The sequence below is a fragment of the Malurus melanocephalus genome, unplaced genomic scaffold (assembly GCF_030028575.1).
Source record: "Malurus melanocephalus ecotype Western Australia unplaced genomic scaffold, MMel_1.1 scaffold_8, whole genome shotgun sequence".
Lineage (NCBI taxonomy): Eukaryota > Metazoa > Chordata > Aves > Passeriformes > Maluridae > Malurus > Malurus melanocephalus.
Genome location: NW_026623240.1, coordinates 2,266,841 through 2,291,800, shown reverse-complemented (window position 1 = coordinate 2,291,800; position 24,960 = coordinate 2,266,841). Strand labels below are relative to the sequence as shown.

The following is a 24,960-nucleotide window of genomic DNA, read 5'->3' as shown; positions in this document are numbered from 1 at the left end:
GAAACACAGTAAATATCAAGCATAATAGGCAAATGAACTAGGTTTTCACCACCCTTGTCACCCAGATCTTCAGAGTCCTAAAATAAAAAACACACTGTGGCACAGAAAAAATATATCCTAAATTCAGGATCAGTTTATTATAGTTAGCCTATTCCATGGGCTAACAGCAATTTCAATACCAGGTTTACTCTCAAAGGAAAYTTTTAAAAGTTATTATTAAATCATTGCCAAGTAGTACTGATTAAACAGTGGGTAAAAGGTCTGTTGAATTATTACAGCCTCAGTGGCATTACTCAAAATTATAAAAATAAAGACAAGTCCTCAGTTTTCCTGCCTTCATTTCATTTAACACATGTTAAACATCTGTATCAGGCATAACATCTTAAAGTTTTTGAGGATGAGGATGTCAACGAAAACAATAGCAAATCCATTGCCAGGAACTCTGATTCCATGTATTCATATGTATTCAATCCTGAGTATTCACATGAGATTAATTTTATATGCCACTCCTCTCCCCCTTTAACTATTTCAGTTGTGACTGTGTGCTCAAAGCAGCTCAGGGAAATTCAACCAACAGGCATAGGAAAAGGACTTGATAATATACCTAAGGAGTGACTTACATCTTAAAATTATTGTTCCCCCTTTCTATACACATTTTTCTGGTGCAAATCTCTAGACTTTCCAAGGGCCTCTGCAAACAATAACTCTTCCTCAGAACAAACAGCTCCATGAGAATGCAACTGTCTCCTTTCTAAAAACTGAGAAACTGAAGTAGTGAAGATACCCAAAGCCAAAGAGAAAGTTATTGTAAGAGTTCAGTAGTTCCTGGCATTCAGCTGAGACCCAGATCAGTACAGAAATGCACACACGCACTCACTTCCCCAGGAATATTTGATCAAATAAAACAAACAAAAAAGGCTTGCATTTTTCATGCCAAGTTCAATATAAACACTTGAGGCTATTACATGCACCCGTATTCTATTTCCTATGATAAAGCATGGCCAAATATGAATTGTGATAAAAGACATTTCTAAGAAATACTTGAAAAAGATTGGAACTTCAGGGTTCTTACTTGAAGAAATATGACATTCCCAGTCTCAACATACAAGATGCCACCCCAGTGGGATTAATGAAGTAAAATACAAAGTCCTTGAAGATCTTAAATGTGATTACAGCATTTCATGACATGACCTTATATTTATCAGATTTCTGCCTTAACAAGAAAGTGCTAAACTACTGATTCAGTTTTGCAAAGACTGTTCAAAATGCACAATCCTGTACATTTCTAGTCTTTTTGTCCTTTTTTTTTTTTTTTTTTTTTTTTTTACAGGGCAGGAAAAGCACCCAAATCTTACCAACCCTTACTGAAAAGCCTGCCTGTGTTACAGGAGGAACACATACCCCTGCCATGCCCACCCCCCCAACAGCCACCCCTCCCATGTTTAAATTTGCAAACGCTTGTTGTCTGTATATTCTACACAAGTGTCAAAGTGAGTTAAATTAATGCATACACGTATGTTGCATATTTATGAGAACCAGGATAACTGCACAAATATGTTTAATGCATGAGTCCTCCAAAGAATTTGCTAGGRGAAGTTTACACTCCTCCCAGCAAGTTAAGTAATGTGTAATTTAGCAGCACTCTAGCACAGCACAGGTTAAAAACAAAACAACCCGACCTCCTCCCCCAAAGCAAGCCTTCACTTAAAGATTTTCAGATCTTGCATTCCATATTATCAGAACTTCAGCCAACCTCTGAACAAATACATGACTTATTTTAAACATGCTTTCGATGTCRCTAAATCTAAGTAATGTGCTGTCAAACAAAACCACTGGTTTTATTCTGGATTCTCCTGGAAATACTGTATGACAAACAGATCTCTACCTTTGCTATCAGCATTTGCAGGCAACAGGAAATAGCTCAGCTGGTAAATCAAGCTCATGTAACTTAAGATGATGGGTACATTCTACTTTTAGACAAAGGGCCACTTGGTTTCTGCAATAATGGAAAAGATAACATTTGCTCTGCTTTGTTCTCAGAGTCCAATCCTATAAGTAAAATCTGATCTTTCCAAGTTGTTTACACTCTTTTGCTCGACACTGTTGCCAGCAAGCCTCGCTCCAGTTTCCTGTGCATTTTTAGAGCAGCCATCTCCAAGGGCTGTGACTGGAAATTGCTCAGGAAATGGGAGAAGGAGGCTAAGGGCTCCAAATGCTGAAATCTGTTCAGTGCCCTACAATTGCAGTACACCCCCAAAGCACAGACAAGACAGCTTAGGGCAAACTGCATTCTTACCATGAGCACATTAGAGGAGGCACAAGCAGCCTCTTTCTGCTAGACAGCAAGTATTTTTCTTCAAAGCCAAGTATTTAATTCTCTGGTTGTGTCAGGCTGATCTGGCAGCAGGGGCACAGGCTGCATCCTCGTGCGCGCGTGATCCGCTGGCGCTGTGCGTGCGCTCCGCTGCAGAAAAGGCCGCCTTACGCAAGCAGCACCAGCGGCACCGGCAGCAGGCCAGAGRGAAATTTGGGCTTTTGCAAATGTGCACTCGGCACTTGAGTCATTCTGCCCTCTCGGGAGGTACAAGCTCCAGCTGCAGCCTGCCTCATCCCTTCCCTGGGCACCCTTTAGTAACCAAGAAGTTACAAGTTCCCCCAATACCATGTCCTCACAGCGAGGGCACTCTTCCGCCTGCTTGCAACAAAACTTGTCATTACCTTGTGAGATCTACTCATATCAAATTTACTTATGGCTTAGCAATGGATTTAAAGTTTGCTGGGTGATGAGAGAAGCATTCACAAATTCATAGACTCACATACAGCTACACAATCACTACAGAAACTATGCTAAAAAACCCCAAAACAAACAAAAAACCCAAACACATGCACATTCTCCAAGCAAACAACCCACAAAAGCCACAAAAACCCAAAAAAGCCCTACAATTTGGTCTTCATGTCCAGAGAACTGATTGTACTTACACTTCTTTCAGTCATTCACAGTGTACTTATCMGGCTGATAACCCAGTGCCTGGCATACTATGAAAGGCTTAAAAAACACCAAAACAAAACAAAATCCCAAAACAAACACACACAACCCCCCAATATAAAAATATCTGTTCCTCGTTMATGTTCTCACAAAAAAAAAGAGTGAGTTTTCTACTCATCTCATGACAGTAGAAGACCTAACAATTTTGCTTAATGGAAGCCAACAAGATATCAACTGAAAAAACAAAAAATACTTTTTCTCATCATAWACTAGATATTTAAGACAGTATATATACTGTAAATGAACACAACAGCTGAAGTTTCATGGATGCATACAATACCCATTGAGCTGAACTCATCAGAAACAAAGCTGATATTGAAGTCAGTGGAAAAACTGATACTGGCCAAGAGAATCTGGCTTTGTTTTAATCACTATAAAAGACTCCACTTGAAAGTTTTCAGCACAGATTTAGATCCCCTTTTTTCTAAGCTTCTCCCTGTTAGATCGTCATCTTTGTTCTCTCATTATAAATTCTCTAACTGTCTACACACACACTGCTTTCACAGGACACAGTACTATGGATTTATATGTGAAATACTGTAAGAACATGAACTAAAAAGCTCAGCTGCCATGGCATGCAACATTTTCTTTGCACTTTGGCACTGTGTTTTGAGAGTAAACTACAGTATGGCACTACTTTACATCAAAAATTTTATTCTGCCATTGCTCTCAGAACAGCTAAAGTTCTTGCCAGTCCCTCCAAGTGCAGCACACATAAATAAGTAATTGGACTGCCATAGTCAGCAACACTTGTTTTCTGTACAGCAGTCCCCCCTCAGCGAAGCATTAAGGCTGTATTGCAGTGRTAAAAGAATCTGAACTTCAGTATTTGTTTATAGTGGTCATGGCAGGGATCCAAAGGTATTCATGTTAATTTACAACACATTTAGGTAAACGATCTGCTTTTGAAGACAGCCAATTCTGCAAAGACCTGTTGGAGAGCTGAATCTGTTTCTTATTTCCTTTGCCCACCCCACCACCTTTTTTAAGTATACTTCGTGGTTGTGAAAGGTGATGAAGAGGGTGACTGGGTATGGAACCAGTTTACTCAYATGACATGCAAAGCATAGGCAGACTGCCTCCAAGCAAATTGCACATGGCTCCTTRTAGTATTTTGGTGACAGCTCAGAAGAAACTTTATGCAGCAAACTAATGTATAATAATCCCATTTGCAAACATACTTATCACCAGGGATCTGGACAAAAAGTAATTTCCCCTTTACCTCTCTTTCATGATGGCCAAGACCCTCCTTGGGGTTTCTGAGATTGAGAACGTGCACCTCTTGTGGCAGGCTCGTCGTGCCCCGGCTTGCACAGCCAGACAAGACTGTAAAGCTTTCCAATAAGGCATGGACTGGGTGCGAATTGTTAACAGGCGATAAGACACATTCCCTCTGAGGCACAGGACCTGCAGGCAAAAACACAGCTACACATCAGCTGGAGAAAAAAAAGCAATACATCGTTTATACTTGTCAAATAACGATCATCCATTTGTTTAGAAAATCTACAGGAACATGAGCAGAAACTTTGTGTTCCTTCTCCACAAAATGAAGACATTTATTCCTGTTGCCCTTCTAAGTTCTCCTGAGTATGATAACTCATTGGTTGATTTGTCTCTGAAAGTCTAAATTTCAAGTATGAATTCTGAAATTGAAGGTAGTCTTTTCTTTACTAGGAGATAAAACAAAGGAAAAAAAAAAGGTTAAAAAAAACCTGTTTAAAAAAGAAAAGGAAAAAAACCCCATCACCAGTGATGGCGGTCAGGGGAATTCGTTTGTCTTAGATGTGAATTATTTGTTTATGTCAAACACTGTTATCTGCAAACACTGAAAATGCAATCACGTGTATATAACAATGAAAAGTTAATCTCTACTATAAAGGTAATTACATCAGGAAGGATTTGGGTGAGTTGGATTTGTTGCTTTTGAAGCAGTGCTGATTTATAGTGAACATCATTCAAATACATTGTACAAAACAGCAGGCATCTGTCACATGATAAAATGAAATGTTTGTTTACTGAGTCTATTTTGTGTCTGACAGCAATTATCTACACTGATAACAGTTATCTAGTCCAAAACAGAGTGTACGCCCTTTCAAATAATCACCACAGCATGATGTAGTGCCATACTCYTATACAGTACATGAGACCGTGTGATGTGATACAGCAAGATAGCACAAAAGCTGAAACATACAGAGCAGTTTACATTTAAACTATATCTCAAGAAACKAAATCAAGACAAATATTTATGAAAAACAGCCCTGCTTTTCCAAAACAGCTCAAACCCACCCGACACTAACAGATACATGTATGTTCTTGATTCAGAAGATCACAGGAGAACATAATTGACTTAACCCCTAATTTGCACCAAAGTCACTCAGATAAGAATTAGACTCACATGAACCAGTTCAGAGGCTGCCAGGCATAAAAGAGAAATACAAGCTAGAAGCATATTTTTTTTCCAGATCATGCACATCTGCAATTGAAGTAAAATCCTTCCTTTGAAAGAAGTTCAAATTAAAAAAATCCCCAACTGATTAAATGGCCGMGTTTCTATCTGGTTTTCTCAAGTCTAAACAGTTATTGTAGCACTAGAGATAATTTGACTCTGGTGCACACACGTTTAATTGTATTAGCACCGACCAACACTTTGCTGGTTAAAACCACAGTTTTTTCAAGATACAGTTTGCAGTTGGCCATTTATTTACAAGTCAGAGTCTGTCTTAAACCAGACTATCTGGAAAAAGCAAAGCCCTCAAGCACAGGAGATTTCTGCAGTGCCTTGGRCCACAAAGGGGCYGTTCCTGAAACCCACCAGTGCATARTGCATATCCTATGAGCTCCCACAGAGCAGGGTTATTTGTAAAGGCAATGCTSAAAGCATAAATTACACATGCCTGTGCTTGGGGTACAGAGGATAAACAAACTTTCTGCTCCTAAATGAGGAGCTTGGCAGTAGCACTGACCACCAGCTTGGAGGTCTTGAGGTTTTCTGGGGTTTATTTCACTCCTTTTAAAGAATAGACATTCAAAATGGGACCAGTCCAAGCAATGATACTCTATTTACGAAAAAAAAAAGATCCATCAAAAAATTGCCCTTTGTAACAGCTGAAGAAATATTTAGAATTTGTAAAAATAACACAACCAGTTGAGAGGCCACATTTTCCTGATGTACAAGAGCACACCACAGAATCTACTCATCAATTAGCCCCAGCCACTGATGTGTAAGTCCTACAGCACACCATGTTATACAGCCTGCACAAACTCTTCTAAACACTTCAAGCATTTCTTGGGCTAGGAAGGAAAGAAGCACGTGTTCATTGAATTGCTTCTTGTAAGCCAGAATGGAGTTGATGGTTAAGATGCTTCAATCATGAGACTCACACACAAGGAACAAATGCAAGACTCTGAACAAAACCAAAACCAGAGTTTCTGACAAAAATGTGCACTGTTCTTAGCAAAGATTCAGGAGAAGCAGCACATTACCTCCCGTGTGATTTCCCTCTGAACACCTATTTTCATGCAGTACTTCTACCCATCCCACCCTCCAGCCTTCATCTGGTGTTTACTCTGAACAAATTCATCACATTAGAGTGGAAGATATCTGGATTTTCCCCTCACTTCCTACAAGGGTAAGGCGATTGTGACTGCTTCATTCAGGCTGTAACTGTCTCCTTTGCTGGCACCTCAAATGTGCTTTAAGAAATCCCTCTGTTCTGCTCAACTTGCAAGATGGAAACAGTCCCRGAGGGAGCAGAAGTTCACATCCTGGATAAGTGTGTGCAGCTGAGCTTATCTGCACAGGGACGGGCAGAATGAGGCATGCCTGCTCTGCCTGCACTCCACCCCGGCTGGACAGGGGCCAGATCTCCAGCAGAAATCCTGTCACCCTGCTGGCAGCAAGCCCACCTGTGCACCAGTCCTGAGCGGGGCTTACTGGMGTAGGTCCACTCTTCGATTCTCTTACTTCCCATGTGTAGTTTAAATCCTACAAAATGCRTATTTACCACTCAGGAAAAAAAAAACAAAAAACAACRAAGTCCTCTCTAGTACACTACTGATCTGATTGTTTATCACCTCCACATCAGCTACTTMTATTTGGAAGCCACTTCATCCTTCCTAGGCTTTACTATTCTGCTGCTCTGCCCTCCACAAATCCCAGGATTGGGCTTTGCTCTCTTCCCACTCCAGTCTCACACCCTGTTCCTGCCAACCTCACCTGCATCAGCAACACCAATATCCTGCCAAAATTCATTATTATCAACATCCAATTAACACATCAAGATTGCCTTATCAGCTCTAAACATGTATAGATATTCTCCTGCATCTCCATCCCCATCAAACTGGCATGTAAAGGGTCAAAGATATCTTCCAGTTTATCCATCCTAGTGTGGTCACAAGCCTTTAGTGCCTTCTCTGCTGAGAACATAAGTGCACACGCACAGCCATCCTCGGGCTTTTGTTTAACTTTGGAGCATGTAACCACTTAATCTTGTTAGCAAATCCTGGCTCCTACCACAATCAAATTTTAGTTGTTTAATGCCTTTAGAGAGGGTGGAAAGCAGGTTAGGGAGTTTTGTAGGAACCAATTATTAGGTATGTATTTCACAATGGCAAATGTTTAGTGAATACAGAATTCTAGAGAACTGTTGAGTATTGAATTATTTTTCACTTAMAATTAATATTTGAAAGGAAATCAGTGCAGACCCAACCCTGTTTGATACTGCATAGCTGTGTTCATCTGGAACATATTCAATACAACTTCAACATTCTTGTTTCCCATATCATGCATTCTACTAATGAGTAACATGTGCTCTGCTGTAAGAAGGTAGCAGAAATGGGAGTAAGGCACTAAGGGGGATAACACAWCAACCTAAGACCAACTCATAACTGTGATTGATTTTATTCAAATAGTAAAGGGCAACATACTTTCTATTGTATTTCCATGGTGGTTTCTATAGTGTTGTCAGCTGAAAAGTATGAGCAGCTCCCACAAATTGCGTGAATTTGTGCTGGGGGKTCCACAGCACATTAGCATGGTTCCCATATGCCATACCAGAGAGTACCAGCCACACCAATGGGATAAAACACTCCTCACATGAAGGACAGATTTATTCCAACTGATTTTTGAATGAGGGAATGACACTAATCTAGTCATTATATATAAAAATCAAAAAATCAGAATCCAGACTTSAGGAACACCAGGGATCTCTATGCTGTCAGGTACAAAGTAATATAAATTACTGCAGATCCTGCTAGGATTCATTACTTTACGCTGAAAGGCACACTAAGATGTGGAGAAGGCTAACTAAAACAGAGATTTCAGTATGCCCAAAGGRCAGACTTTCATGAAAGTTCTTTTGGAGAAGGTTAATTTAAGGGCATTCTCTTACATCTGTCTGTGACAATGATGACTGAAACAAACCTACTGTTGAATGACAACMGGGAGTGGAAACCATTTTCTCTGGAACTAAAAAGCTCCACAGAGCACTTGAGCAAGACTTAGCAATAACTTCTTCCCATGACCTTCACCAGTCCTTCTAAAGAGAGAAGAGCATGGGCRAAGGGCCACTGTTTCATGTGGAGCAATTGTTACCACCTACACAAACTTCTTCTCAAAGAGTTTTTCACTGAGGGAAGTATTTATACCAAAAAATATACTCCAGGGTTGAGACAAATAAGAACTTACAGAGAGAAGTGATGAGAAAATGTAAGTCACTACTATTAATGGTGGCTCTCTAACAGTAACTACTAAATTCCTTTCTGCACACTCCTTCACAAAAGATCACCTGAAAAGTCAAATTCCTAGTAACTGGAATGGTATAGAGGATAATGAACGACCTCCACTATTAATACAAAGCTTTTAGTACAGATGATCATGAAAAGCCAGCTCCACACTCCTAAGCAAGCACTTGAGCAAGACATCTCTGCTCAGGACCAGTTAATTCTGGCAAGCAGCCTTGGGAGATGTAAAACACAAGATCAGATGGTAGGAAATATTGCACAGCTTTGTGTTGAGARGCAGCAACATAGAGGAAACTGCAGTGTTTCTGCTCATGAGAAACAGAAACATCTCCATGATGATCAGCAACCACAAGGAGCTGGGCTGTCCAGGATTACTCCTGGGTCACASAATTTTCACCTCTGAGTGTGAACACCATAAAAAAGATGCAGGGTAGAGAATATTGGACCTTCACACTGGCCAGGAGGAAGACTGAAGCAGATGACTGAAGCATTTTATATTTGCATAAATCTACCCCTGATTTATTTATTTTAGTGTCTTGCAGACTATTTTGCTGGGGAGTAGAGCATTACGGTTTTCTTGTTCTAAACAAATCATGGCCACAGCTCCAGCTTGRATGAAACACAGCATGTGTGATGCAGAACAACCGTGCTGCTAATCTGTCTGCCATGATTTTGGTAAGGAGGAGTAAGAAATTCACTGTCAAAAAATATTTTAATGTGTTTCCATATCACTTTCTTCCCTTAATACAAAGTCAGAAATGCATGGGAGTAACAAAGGTTTTAGACCTGCTCTGACCAAAAAGCCCAAAATAATAAATTTTTAAAAGGCAATTCCTGGATACTTTAATGTTTTTTAAAAAAAATAGAGTTTGTTCAATCACTGCACCATAACCTGACCAGTTACCAACAAAATTAGAGCAAACTCTACGTCAGCTGAAGGAACAGCWGAACCCTTCTGAACTGCAACCAAAGCAGGACTAAATTGAGCAAATGTCCATGAGAGCATTTCAATGCATCTTAGAACTTCAGCAGAAATGGACAAAAAGAGCAAAAAAGTCCATGAGAATAATATGCACAGAAAATCATGTGGGGGCATATGAAGAAAAAGAGACAGAAGCATTGTACTGATAACACAAACACAGCATMAGTGTTGTACAAAGGGCTGGGCACCTTTCCCTTCAAATCTTTAATTTTCAGGGAGTTCTTTTACTGGCACATCTATAGCATATTTTTCATGGTGGTGTTACTTTTGACTGAATTACCATTGGGGCAAGGGGGAGAGGTTTAAAATTGCAGGGAAAAGATTCATGGACATTGACTGARTTTGGCTATTTTGATAAAACAAACCAATCCAGCCAACCAAAACAGCCAATATACCAGACTCCACAAATATYTTCAATTGAATGAGTTATAAAACTTAAACTGAGAAGGGAAAAATATATTTTCAAGAAACATCCAGTACAGATGGCAAGATCTGGTTGTAGAAGGAGTTAAAAGATACAAGCTGTACTAACTACAAACATGTGCTTTGCAAAAACTCAGCAGAGGTTTCCCATTCCAATGCTCCGAGCTCACTAAACTCCAGCAACTCCACTCCCTAACACCATCCCTGTACCCTTCCCCTTTCTCCAAGGAAGAAAAGAAACTTCTCTGGAACTATGCATTAAGCTACATTCTTCACCTTTACACTGACATCTGGTGTCAATGCTAGGTGCAATTAGACCCTTGCTCCATGTGCTGTCTATCCCCAACTATGATCCCCCAATTAATTCCCATTCCACTATTATCAACTCTGCCCAGACTTATTCCATGTATGGACCAAACTATTCAGAYGTTTCAACACATTAAATTACACTTAATCTGCTACGTCTTTTGTTCCACTATTTTCTACATTTTTTCTAAACATTTCTGTTACACATCGTAAAAATCTATCTAACATMATCTGCCTGCCCACTGAGACTCATTCAGATGACATGCCCCATACCTTTTTAGGTTGCTGTTATGCTTGGTACAAACTCCTGATGCTGACTTCTCCTCCTAAGCAAAATAATTTTTTATGCCTCTCTGGTGGATGTGTTGCAAAACATCCACTCCCATGGATCCCAGCCACTGGTAAAAGCACAACGTTTATCTCTGTTTAGCAGAGATGATCTAATCTCAAGTGTTACCTGCACAGACCTCACAGTTTTTCCCATGTAAGAAAAAACTCAAATTACATTTTTAATGCAGAAATTCCTTCTTCCACTTTTTGGAAAATAAGCCTCTATTGATTTCTTGTCCTTATCAGGACATAAAACTGATGCAAGTTTAATTGGAAAGGTTAGCTATCAAATAAAACTCAAGTGCTCTAGCAATGTACTGGCACTTAAAAACTATGAATTAAACCTAAACTACCCATTTCATGARAAATACGAAGTCAAATTAATTCATTATACAGCAAAAGTCTATTTCGATACCTAAGCAAGCCAGGCAAAGATAGGCAATTGCAATTAGTAAACATCTTGTTTAACAAAAGAAACTCCAGGTGTCGTGTTTATACACAYATTTAGTTAATTAAACAGAAAAGGCAATGAATAAAAAAACCTGTTTGGTTTAACATCCGCTGAGCACAATCTTAAGACACTGCTACCCATGAGGCATAATCTTAGAAAACAAACATCTGCACCTGGAAAACAAAGAAGTCTTTCAAAAGCAGATGTACTCTACCACAGAGCTACATTTTATGTAACCTCTGCTGTACTTCTTTCTGACCAGAAGTACTGTCAGAGCCCTACCTTCTCTTGAGGTYTGAGCAAAACACTGCACACAGGAACTCTTCTCTAGTATTTTTCCATGCCTGAATGCACACACTCATCCACACATGCTCTTACTCTCTCTTCCCATTCCTTCTCCCAAGTAAGTATTTGGAAAACATTTCCACTAACATAAGAGCATCTTTTTAATCCCTATAAACAGAAAAGTATGAATGCATTGACTTTCATTTAAACACATCCAGAAAGAACAATTTCTACTTTACATGCCAAACAACTGAAAGCAAAGTGTCCATCAATGTTTCAAAAAGAGTTATTGTCTTTTTCCCTTTGTTACCCTTAAGTAGTAGAAAAAAATCCAAGTTTCAAGCAATTAGTCAAAAAATGAAAWGCAGGTGATTCTCTTGGGTAAATCTTATGTCCCATGAAGCACCCATTCTTTTTTAAACAGTGGTCAACATTAGTCAGATTGAGGGCTTCCCTGCCCTCTAGGCACAGCTGTATTTTGTATTGATGGCTGACTTGTATAATGAACTTTTATCAAGACTGTAGAAGATAAAAAAATCATTTCAGATAACAAGCAGTACCTAAGACGCAAAAAAACATTGTGCCTTAAAAGAAGAAGCAAATGTAGAATGCAATTTTCATCACTGTTAATGGATGAAGTTGTCTTCAGCRCAGTGATTGTACAAAGAGGAAGAAATGAACAAACACAAACTATTTCTAACATTCCTTGCTCATTATTCCCAACAATATTCAAACTTCATGCCGTAAAAGTCTATTTTCCCTAGAGATAGCCCATAAATTGTCTCAGATTTACCCCTCTTTACCATAGAAAGGATAGGAAGTTGCATGGAAACAATGAATGGAAGTGCACTTTTTATCAGAAAACGACAGGAAGCATTCTGCTTGGTTGACAAGAGAGCTCTATATTGGGGACAAAAGGGGGGAAAAAAAAGTACAAAAATTTAATGCCTGCTTAGAGCAAAAATAACTAAAATAGGTTTCAAAACCATTGTATTTTTAATAAATTAGTATTGAAACTCTTCAAACCATCCTACACACACTACTGCTTTATCTGTATTCCTGAAACTGGGTAAATTAAAGATGACAAGAGAAGGAAATTGCAGATTTCATTAAATCAGTTTCAGGAGGCAAAGAGAGAACCATACTTACTTTCACGATCAGCCATACAGGAATTCATCAAACAGCATGCTCAAAAACACATATGTAAACTTCAGCAATCTATGCATATCTAAAGAAACAAGTCTTCTAAGTTTCTCTCAGCAAAATGTTACCTATTTAAATTGCAAATATAGACTTCAGTTGTTTGCAAACTCACGGGTATTCTTGAAAGTGCTGATACAAGTTCTAATGATTTCCAAACCAACACAGGAAGGGTTGGAATCCCATCKCAGATAGTATCAATAGTACAGATAACAATACCAAAATACACAGTAATAGTAAGATTATAGAATGCATACACTAGACTGGGCCAGGGGTAAGATTTTTGGCATATTGGTGGATTTTGTTGTTTGTTTTTCCTTTCCCCCCCTCCCCAACTCTTTCTTAATCGTAACGATTTAAAACATYCCAGGTAGTTTTTCAGAACTGCAAATAACTGTCACATGCTTGATCCCTACTGACTTTCATTTGGAATTTCATATGCAGCCATCTTTTGTCCAAAAACTCACAGTCTTATATTGGCTCTTCAAGGGCCACTACCACGCAGTGAGAAGGGTTTATCTCTYATCTCTACCTCAATGAGATCAGGAGAGATTTAGAGATGTCTTGTGTTTGCTGGTTCAGGGGGCATTCCAGCCACAGAGTTGATAGCTGCTCTTGCAATTTAGAAAACTTTCCAATTGCTTTTACTGAAACTATTAGACACTTCACAAACATTCCTAAACAATTACAGTATTACACAATTTTACAAACCATTTACAGATTTTCCTTTAATTAATAACATTAGCATTATTTTTGATAGGTTATCTGAGCTTCAAAAGTAAAAGCAAAGCAGAAGTTTTCCTTTAATTTTATTTCTTTTATCTGGCCCAAACTTCTTTCTTTTCTTCACATACATAGACACACTGAACTTACAGAAGCTCTATTTGTACTCTTTTTTTTACGCCTTCTATGAGCTCCTTTCCTCCTCCATGGCTAGTTTTCTTTCCTATCCAACCCCTATTATTTCATTTAACTATTCCTAYCTAATCCCCTAAGCTTCATCAGCACTTGGCATTCATCACACCTGCATACACAGGGCTCTTCTTTCAATAAGATGTCTTGCTTTTATCTGTCAATTCAATCATCAGCAAGTCATACTTTGGTCTTCAGAGAGGGAACAAWGAATTCTGGACGTTGGCGTATATAGATGCATGCACATCTGGAGAGTTAGAGAGAGGTGATTTCCTTTCAAAAATATCTTTTTGATAGCCACAGAAATGCAGAGTACCAGATGGTATGGCTCTCAGCCCAACAGCAACTTCCTGCAATCATCTTCTGCTTTAATTTTGTCACTGGGCTGCATGGGAGCCTTGCCATTTGTGACTAGCCCATCAGAAGAACAGGCTAGCAGTCACTGTCTGTAATCCTCGACCAGTATTGAAGCCTGGGGATTTTGCTTGCAACACCAGGGACTCARTGAAAAGCAGCTGGAGAGGGTGTTTTGGGGTTTGGCTTTTTCCTCCCCTTAGTTCTATGTGTCAGAAACTGACATATAGGTGCTTCACTCAAGCATGAAACTTTATAAGCCTTTCCTTTCCTAATCTCAGCTTGCACGTCAGAAACATCACTCCATACTAAAAAAGGGAAGATCTGCTGAGTGTGTCAGGAAGATCTGATAAACACTGCTGCTGGAAGCAGTCAGAATGAGAGCAGCAGCATCGAAACACGTGATCCACGTGCTGCCAGCCAGACCAGGACATGCTGGGCTTGCCTTTCCAGGCCCCCTCAGCTGCAAAGGGATCGAAAGTCCCCATCAGTGGACAGGACCCTCGWAACATAAAGACATGTGGCTTTGTTTCTCAGGCTTTCAGCTGCAGCAGTTGGCAACTGCTTACCTCAGTCGCATCAGATACAGTGGGGATCTCAGAAGCAGCAAAAGCCAAAAGGAAGGAGAAAAGCTTGGGGGAAGATGGCTTCATAACTGAAAGCATACCAGCTTTTTTCTAATTAAAAATAACAAGATTACAAGTTCAATTGAAGGCTGAATTCCTGTAACTGACCCTTTAAGGATGAGTTCACTATCACTAAATTTCTTACTGAACAAACCTTGAAAACTGATCCTTATCAAGTGCTCAAGCAAGACAAAACTTCCCTCCCTGAAACACTTAAAAGCTTTAGTCTTGTCTTGAAAAATACAGAAAGTGATACTTAAGMAATAACTAAAGAAAAAAAGCAAAGACTTCTGTACTTTTCCCCAGCCCCCACTCAGTTAACCAACTGCTTCTCACCCTCTACTGCAGGATCAGCAAGGAAATCAATCCTTGAATATGTCCTGCTACAGGTTTTCTCTTCAGACTTCTGAATATTTATTAACTGATCTGATTTTACAAGGAAAGACTCTGTCCTAAAAGCTTTTCAAGGTTCTCTGCCTAAAGAAGATGAGGAAAYACCAGGCTGGCCCCAGTGCTGAGGAATGCTTACAAAGTCCTTGCTCTGTCCTGAACTCAAGGACAGCATCCTGTTGGACAATGTCCACACTTCCCTATTTGAAAACCATAAAGATAAATGCTGGCAAATGTTTTTCAAGGTATTTCAGACATTTTGGCTGGACCAGGCTGGCGCTGGAGGTGATAAATTTTGTGCCTGGCACCCAGGGCATGGTTCGCAGCTTCACATACTCAGGGTGCCACACTACCTGCATGGAGATGGACCCAAGTGAAGAATATATGGGATGGCAGCTTTGACAGACCTATACGTACACAGATATTTCTACAGGTTATGAAAAAAAACAAAATCTAACACTGCAGATTTAGGAGACAGGATGAATCATCCAACATCTAACCACAGCCAAACCCAGGGTGCCTCATTCTCTCCACCTCTCCTCCTTCCCACCAATACTTTCCAGATACCTTAAGCCATTTTGCTGCTGATCAAACCTGCCTTCCCCAGGAGCTGATTCCACTCACTAACACAACACTAAACTAAGCCAGCAATAAAGAGACTATGCAGGTTTCTGCTGGCCCTTGGTGCATTTGAGAGCAGCAAGGAAGTTTGGGGAGTACCTTGGCTGTCACCAAGGGCAGTGGAATAACCTGCACCCCTGGCCCTACCACGGGCAGCAGGGAGCCTTCAGACCAGGTTGTGCTTGTGAAGCCACACTAACTGAACATGAAAAGATCTTCCTAGAAAGAGATACTGCTGATTTTAGAAAATGTGCTGTGCAAATTAAGTTTCCATCTAATCCATAAGTACAACAGTGACACAAACTACCACTTTCAACAGCACCTCATGCATTTTCACTTTGAATAAATATTTCCATGGAGGAGAACACAAATAAGCACAGCTTAACAAATGTTCTGATTACCAAAAAGGCTTCATGCTGTATCTCACTAAGCTCTATGTATGTACGTCTGTGTAAACACATGTACACGTACACACAAACTCTCCATAGTTATTTCATCTAGATGTTGACAAAACATTCAGGGCAAATGAGAACAATCTAACTCACTTTAGTCATAAAAAGGCATTTGTTTCACTTTTGAAGAGCATGCAAGAGACTGTCGTTTTTCAACATAAAAGCTTTTCCTGAAGTAATTTAATTTAATTTCCTCAGCACTATTAAACTCACCATTTACAGTGACAGGACATTGCAGTCATGACACATGATCTCTTAAAATTGCTTTCCTAATCAGTGTTCCTGTAAGGCCATTCTTAACAACACATATGGAATGCAAGACTGGAGTTACCTCCTTTTCAAGTGGTAACCACATTGCACTTCTGCACAACCCCTGCCTTCTCATCTCACTTCCCGTGTTAAACTCCTGGAAACTGCATTTACAGCTGCACTGCGAAGATCACCTTAGATGCAGCAATGTTAGACCTGATGTGGGAGAAGTCTGAACTGGATAAATCATTTATTAAATGCATACACTGTCACTTCAATTAATTTACAAATTTAGGATCTCATGGCACAGTCCTTTGGATACCATAAAGTTATTTACTATTGTTGAATTAACATAAAGCTCTTCATTCTGACAGAATCATTTTTCAAGGAGACTGAAGGAGCCATACTTGCTTTTACCAGCTCAACTCTCATTCACAATTTGTTGGCTCAAAGGAGGAGCAAGTTTTCTACAGGAGGAAAAGCACCTCTGATTCAGACAAGTTCTGAACCCATCTAACCATGAAGTGGGTTTTAACCATAAAAAGGCTTAATAAATAAATAAAAATAAACACTTTTTCATAAGTAATATCCAGACATTTGTTTGCTGGGTACAGTATCTGTTCACATCAAGTGCGTTATTTTTCACATATTCTGCCACTACTTCTATAAAATTGTCAGTGTTCAGATAACTAAATAGGCCTACTCAAGTCAACTGCTTTTGGCTTATAGCTAGAAAAGCAGAAACCATCTTTGTTTTTTCCTCTCCAAACTGGAAGAAATTGAACTCTGCCCTCTCAATAAGGCTGACTCAACAGGATAAGTGGAATACAAGCAGAGAGATCAAGTGGCCTCAGAAGTCTTTGTTTTGAACATCTACACAAAAAAGGCTGACCAGAAGCAACAGAAACAATACCTGATTTAATAAGCTTAGTGCTTACACCTCACTCAAAATAGAACCTGTTTTTGAAGTGCGATGTTACACATTAAACTCAGCAGTTACACTAATACTGATGTGTGAAAAACAACCAACTCACCTTCCACTAGACACAGGACATTCCACCACAGCTCAGTGTTGCCACCATCACAGTGAAGTTATCTCGAAGAAAGATTACTTAAACCAGAAATTCCAGATGCATAAACCTAGACAAATATTCTTCAGAGCATATTCTGGAAGTGGAGGATATAAGGCATTTGAAATGCTTGGTCCCAGTTTCCTAAATACGTAACTATCATTTAAAGTGCAGCTTAGCACTTAAGATAAATGATTTGCACTAACATGGCTCCATTGCTACATTTTCCCCTTTTRTAACCCGTTAACATTATTACCACTAATTTATAGGGCAAAAGAAATTTAGCAGCTGAAAAAGTGAGCTTGTCCTTAGGCAAATAATTTGGTGGCTTTTAAACGAGACTTTAACCCTGTTTACCTAACACAGCAGGTTCTCCTTGAATATTTTACATGAACAACACCACTTAAAGTTTATTCACATCTTCCTTTTAAAAAAAAAAAAAAAGAAAAAGCAAATTGCTAAACACACTTAATAGAGGAGAAACTTATGGTGGGCGTACATAATCATACAAGACCTGGCCAGAGTGTCACAGTACAGCATATGCCCCATGCCCTTCCTGATCTTCCAATTCCCTGAACCCAGTAGCCCAGCCCTGAAACACARTAACAGCCATACATGGGAAACAACAGAGAGTCGCAGACTTAAACGGAATTAAAATCTCAGAATTATTTAAGGAAAATTGGGGCTGGAAAGATTATTTTGTATTAATTGCCAGGAAAATGGATGCATGCTCCCTCATCTTGGATTCACAGAATCATAGAATGGTTTAATTTGGAAAGGACCTTAAAGATCCTCTAGTTCCAAACCCCTGCCACAGGCAGATACATCTCCCACTACTTCAGGCTGCTCAAAGCCCCATCCAACTGGGCCTCGGTCACTGCCAGGGATAGGGCACCCACAGCTTCCCTGGGCAACCTGTTCCAGTATCTCACTACACTTAGAGTAAACAATTTCTTCCATATATCTAACCTAAACTTCCCCTCTTTCAGTTTGAATCCATTACTCCTTGTTCTGTCACTAAACGTCCCAAACAAAGAGTCTCTCTCTGCCTTTCTTGTACTCCTTCAGATACTCTCAGGCTTCCATGCCTCCATGCAACCTTCCCTTCTCCAGGCTGAACAGCCCCAACTTTCTCAGCTTTACTTCATAAGGAAGGTACTCTAGTCCCCTTATCAACTCATGGCCACCTCTGCACTTGCTAACATCTCAAGGCTGCCAGTGTCCCTCTGGATGGCATCCCTTCYCTCCAGTGTGTCAGCCACAGCACACAGCCTGGAGTTGTCAGGAAGTGCCTGAGGGTGCTCTCTTCCAGGCACTACACTCTACAGTCCTTTCCACACAGACTGGGAGACTTTCCCAGCTGAAGCCAGCCAAAGGCATYTACAGGTGAGGAGGAGGTCCTTATGCCTCCTCCTTGCTGCCCTCTTCCATGTATCTGTGATAACCATGTACTGTAAAACACAAACTGGATTACAGAAATTATGCTTGATTTCTTTCCCTTCCTTCACAGCCTTTGCCTTCTACTCTTGACAGATTCCCATTTCTTTTCTCAGTCTCTACAAGAAAAGTGACCACAAAATGACTGGTTCACGCTACTAGCTTGAACAGCCTGATGCATATTCAGGAGCACTTTTACTAGTCTTTGTTTCGTACTTCTTTTTCATTATAACCTCTTTGGGGCTGCATCTCTTGGGCCTTAGCAATTTTTTCTGTTTGACTTAGAATCCAAGAATCCAAGCTTGGCTATTCCTATCTGTATGAACACCATATCACTGGGTCATCACAGCAGAAGTCCATGTTGTAGGAAGATAGAACACATCATGCTTGAAGCCAATTATAGGTGCAGAAGAAAGAGAAGTATAGGCACAAAAGAAGTCTATCAAAACAGAAGTTCTGGTCTTGAAAGACTGAAAGAGCATTACCCCCTAAAAGCTACCTATATTTTTAGGTGACAAAAACTTTTTTTTTTTTCCCCAAAACACTCTTGCTTTTATTAGATACTACCTGCATTTGTGGTTTGTTTTTCAATAAAAAGTGATTMTCTTGGTAGGCATCCTGTAGCTATGCTGCATCCTTTAAATCAAAAAACTTTTGTCTTTTAATGGTTATTCTTTCAACCTAAAATTGAATTTCAGGCCCCTTCTTGTCCCTTGGTGCAACAGTATTCCAAAAGAAACCTACACTCAGTACTACAACATTAAAGATCAGTTTCTTCTTCTGTAAGAAATAATTTGCAAGTTAAAATGCATTACATACCTACCCATTTTTTAATTAAGTTAATTTGGGGGGTTGCGTGAGCATTTCAGTATTTCCTTCCCCCATCTAAACTGGGAAGTTCTGTGGGAATTCTTTTCTTTTTTAAAACCTTGGGTCTGGGGAGTCTGCTCTATTAAAATCAAGTCTGAAGGGCATTACCCATTCAAAGAGCTGAAGGTCACTATCCAACTGAGCTCATTATCTCATTATATGGTCTAATTTGGTAATGTGTTTTCTTCCTGGATGTGATAATTAGCTTTGTGTTTCTTTGTTTTTAACAGAAACTTGGAGATACTGGAATCTTTTAAGGAAACAGTGAATCATTTTGGAAGGCTGTGGGCARTAAGAGTTAAAGTTACGACCCTTCCTAGTTCATACAATTTCATGGACTCCACTTCCCAAAGCAATCTGCTCTTGGATCCCTGCTTTTAGGAAAACAGCTCCTAAAAAAGTACAATACCAATAAAGTGAAATTTTCTGGTGAGAAATATCTCAATGTACACATTCAGAAAATGAAAATTCATTCTAAATAAGCCACAAAATCCACAGAGAGACTACGTGTTTTCCTTTCCATAGAGGATTCAAATCAGGGTAATATACTCATAGCTTAATCAAGTTAGGGCCAGTATGTATACTGTAACACAGCCAAGTCCTGAAATCATTACCTTAAACCCAGCACACATGCTGAAGACTTTAGCAGCATATGCTGCCTTCAACTTCCATTGAAATCTGTAGATTCTTGCAGGGATGTTGGGGTTTTATTATCTCACAGGGTCAAGCTCTTAGTCCTTAATCAGGCAAGAATCCAGATGAGGTCCATGGGAGATTTGCCAGAGAAAAGACTAAACGAAGAGTGAGAAAGGATGACTCCAAACAACTTGGGAGCAGATCTTTATACAGAGCAGAGAGCTTGCATATTGTATGCCTGATTCATAGGGAGTAATTTAGCTCACACAGATGGCAGCCACATGTAAAAAGATTGGGCCGTATATATCCTAGACTTGCACCTCATCCTCACTAAAATGAGAAAGGTTCATCACCAGACAGGCATAAATGTAAATTTTGACAGAATAAGTCCACTAATGAGATATTCAATACTGTTTACGCAACATAAAGGGATACATATTTAATAGTAAAATAAAACATTTACTAACCAGTATCCTTGAGGTTCTCCTCTGCCCACCAGAAATAAAACGAACTCCATACCAAAACAAAATAATTCTCAATGAAAAGGTATAATTGCTGTCTTAGGAAATGTCTCTGAAAAGGCCATCTGCAACATCAGAGCTCTGAAACAAATCACTCACTAATSTATCTCTTACCATTCCTATTGAGGTAAAATCTTGTTTAAGGAGTTTCGTATTAAATGCCACCACTCACTCATCTTCTTTCTATCTAGGCAACAACTCAGGTTCACTCACTACAGTCCTTCTTCCCTGCCAAAACACCAAAAGATTTTCTCCTCCTTGACTTGCTTTTGCTCATTTCTTCCCTTATCAAGCACATGCTCCTTGTGTTATCCTACAGGATTTCTGCCCAYATAGTTCTACAAGGGCAACTGAAGAAAGAGAGAATTCTGGTTCTACAAGAGTTAACTGGTTCCATATTCTCTTAATGTACTGCCCAGCTGCTTGTTAGCTGTAAGCAGAAGGAGCACGCACACTGGCAGTTAACTGTTAAACCCATTTTCAAAACTAATAAGAAGCTGAAAACAATTCAAGCTCTGGACATGAGTACAGCATACACTCCCAGGTGAGCAGCAGATAAAAAAKGAGAAGTGAGATGGCCTCCATATGAAATCACAATGGCTCTTCTCAAATAATCTTTTATTAACTTTTTTTTTAAAGGAAGTTGGGGAAAAGTTTTAACTCAGGAAATAAGTCATTTGTGCCCAGTGCTAACACATCCTTTATAAGGCATGTATCTTAGTATCATTGCTGCATGGAAAAAAGTCTCAGCTGATTCAGTTTCACAAAAATATAAAATATTCACACACACATCTGAAGTACTTCCCTTTCAGAGACCCCACAGGTGTAGAAATCCATCTCCCTGTATGGCAAGGGTTCAACTCCTATTTAAGGGCTTGCATGAAGGAAGCATGAGCCCCCTTGACACTACAGACAGCAGGGAACACACGGGGGACCTGACTGCTGGCAATGGAGTACAATTCCTTGTTTTTTCCAGCACAAGAAAACTCCTCTTGCTCCTTCCTGAACAAGCAAATAAACAAGACTTCAGGAAAAAAAAATGCAGGCAGATTCTGTAAAAACTAACCACAAAATGCTAACTAAAYGTAAAAGCACAAGATGACAGAAGCTTTCCTGTCCCCTGACTTAACTGAAGCAGTTAGACTGGGATGGCTTTTTGCTTCCAACAAAAAGAACCAACAGCCCAGCCCTAGACATGGGGTAAGCACCGAGAAACCTTACAGTGAGACTTTCAAAGTGACTTGGCAACACTTAGAACAGCACAATCTGTTTTCAAGTCCAATCAGTAAAGGATAGTGTTATTCAGAAAACAGTCACAAAATCCTGGAACTTACTAGATGCAAAATAACTTTGCCGTGCAGTCAGCAGTCTGAGGGGCCTCATACACGCTTTGCAAGTTTTTAAACCAGTCCCTTAGAAAGGTGGTGGTGGGGAATGAGTAATCTCTCTTCCGGCTAAACATTCAAAGTACACATAAAAGCTATCATTGAGTCAGCACTTGGTGGTGGCAGCTCATCTGGTTTGCTGGAATTTATAACAATCTGAAAGTGGCTGCTGCTACGCATCTTACATTCCCTTTCTTTTTTTTTTTTAATTACTACTATTATTTTTGTAGAAGAAAATATCATTTAAGCAACTCATATCAACATATTCATAATTAGGAGGTAAGATCAGGTTTTGATTTCAGGRAAGAACAAGAACTAGGGACTGAAAAAAGTTAGATATTAAGCAAGTGGCATCTTAATACAAACAAAAAACCAAGCAGACAAAGAAATGAATGCAGGGCCCAATTAAACTATACGGCTGGGTAGAGTTAACAAGATCAAATGTTTCAGGCTTTTACTTGCTTACACTGTAGCATAACACACTGACTGTGAAGAGYTCCAGCTCAAGAGTTCAGAGGACTGCTGCCTCTCATTTACGGAAACATTTTCATAGGAAAAGCATAAAAGTTCCAATATTGCATTGTACAGTGGCACATTTCCTTTTCATAATGTATTGCACATCTCTGTAGGAAACTAGTTGGCAAACCCTTCTTATGGGCACAGTTACATAAGTTACATGAACAAAAAAAAAAGTGCTTCTGTCAGCTTTTTCATGTACTTTTGGGTTAGGATGTATAGCTCTGCCAGTAAATTCAATCCTTTTGGTGCCATATGTTCCAATTCTGACAGGCTGTTTTACTTTGTGGTTATGTTTGACTCTGCCACCAGGTGAACCACAGATTAAGTTACTCAAAATACTTGAACAATACTTCGATACTCTATTTCTGTAAGAGGAAACTSATTTTTGATCTAGTACAAACATGAGCTGCTGCAAAAAACGGAGGCTCCACTACCCCTGCCACACTCTTTCAAGGGTCCCTTATTTGCTCTAGCAATCATGATGGTTCAGAGAAAACCAGCCACTTGTAGGGACTTCAGAAGCTCTCATATAAGCACACAGGAGCAGGGCTGAAATTTATTCTTCCTATCAGTGGACCAGAGGTTTAAATTCATTGAATGGAATGGAAGTTAACACCCATTCTTTCAGTAATACCCCATGAGATCTCTGATAATTTACTGGACATACAATGCAGAGGCAGTGTTAACATTACACTGCAAGGCAAGTTACTTTGTGAAACATAAACCTGAGTGAATCCTGCTTTAGAAATGCCACCACCCCCTACTGCCCAACTGAACCACGGTATCAACATTTTCTAACTGGATACAAACAACTGAAGAACAAACACCTCCACTCCCTGCCCCCCGAGGACAGCACAGACCTGACTCATGATCAGAGAGAATGCAAACAGAGCATTTGGACAGTCCCACTACCCACAGCTCTACYACCAGTGCCACAAGCTCAGCTGGAAAAGAACCAAGTTCTTGTTCAAGACAAACACCCTTTTCTCTGGATAATAAGGTCATAACAACAAATCAAATATATTCAGAAATTTAGAACAGATACGTACTCTCATCTACCAATTTTTTAATTGTGCTTAATATTAACTATTAACAGTATAGTTAATCTCCTTGGAAAGTTAACTGCAGTTTTCATTCAACATAAATGCAGAGAGACTCATACGCCACCCACTATACATTGTTCAGCCATTGTACAGAARAAAAATGTTTATCTTTAAAGCTTCCAATGTAACTGCTCTGTTATATTTAAATGTTCTTTGAGATCATCCAGGATATTGCAATGATGATTGTTTAGAAAGTCTCTCCCAGCTGTTCTATGTGTATATTAGGAGCATTACAAAGGCATCAAATACTCATTAGTGATGAGATCATCCTAACTACAAAAACATACTAATACACATCTAGGATACAGACAATTACAGTGAGGTATTGGACACAGGAGGAAGAATAGAAGGAAAGAGAGGAGGAGAGAGCATCACAATCATTGCAGGGCCTTACTGAAAAGGAGCAATAGCATGATTTCCTTTCACTGCATAACAGACCTTGCACAGCAGGTTCTCAGTAAATCCCTCTCCAACTCTACCAGCCGTGGCCTATTTAACAAAATAGCATAAAGGACCAAATGAGAAGCAGCTGTGAAGAAAAAGCAAACAAACCCAGGTGTCACCAGTGAAGAARTAATGCCAAAAGACTTCAGACCAGAACATGGATTTTGTTACCATTTCAGGACATGTGCCCCAGGATTAAATCTGTTAAGAAAGAAGGACTTGTGCCACACCATCTTCAAACTGCTACCATAAAATTTTCCTAGAGACATCGTGCTGWACAACTTTATCAGATCAGACACCTACTAACTAGTTTAGAATGGGATTAAAGGGAAGAAGACACAGCGACTCTACAAAAAGTKATGGTGTGAACATGAACCTGTTTTGTCTGCAGAACTCGTAGCTGTAGCCCACCAAGTMGCAAACTGAATCCTCAGAAAAGCATTCCAGCAAGAGATGCCACCAGCGCAGAGGCTGGTTCCTTCCAAAATTTTAAGGAAAGCAACTGGAACAAGACGACAACATAGGTATCAGAACTTAATCAACTTAATTAGTTCAGTCAACTAGTACAAAAAAATGTTGATTGCTCCAATTAAATTACTTCAGTCC

The 24,960-nt window shown here is 39.6% G+C and overlaps 1 protein-coding gene across 1 annotated transcript in view; it reads right to left on the bottom strand.

Moving 5' to 3' along the window:
* TGFBR3 (transforming growth factor beta receptor 3) overlaps positions 1-24,960 on the bottom strand; it is a 106,793-nt gene that overhangs the window by 58,536 nt on the left and 23,297 nt on the right. Inside the window, exon 3 of the mRNA XM_057374106.1 lies at positions 4,269-4,453. Within this exon, the coding sequence (XP_057230089.1) occupies positions 4,269-4,453 (185 nt within the window). The remainder of the gene's footprint in view (positions 1-4,268; positions 4,454-24,960) is intronic.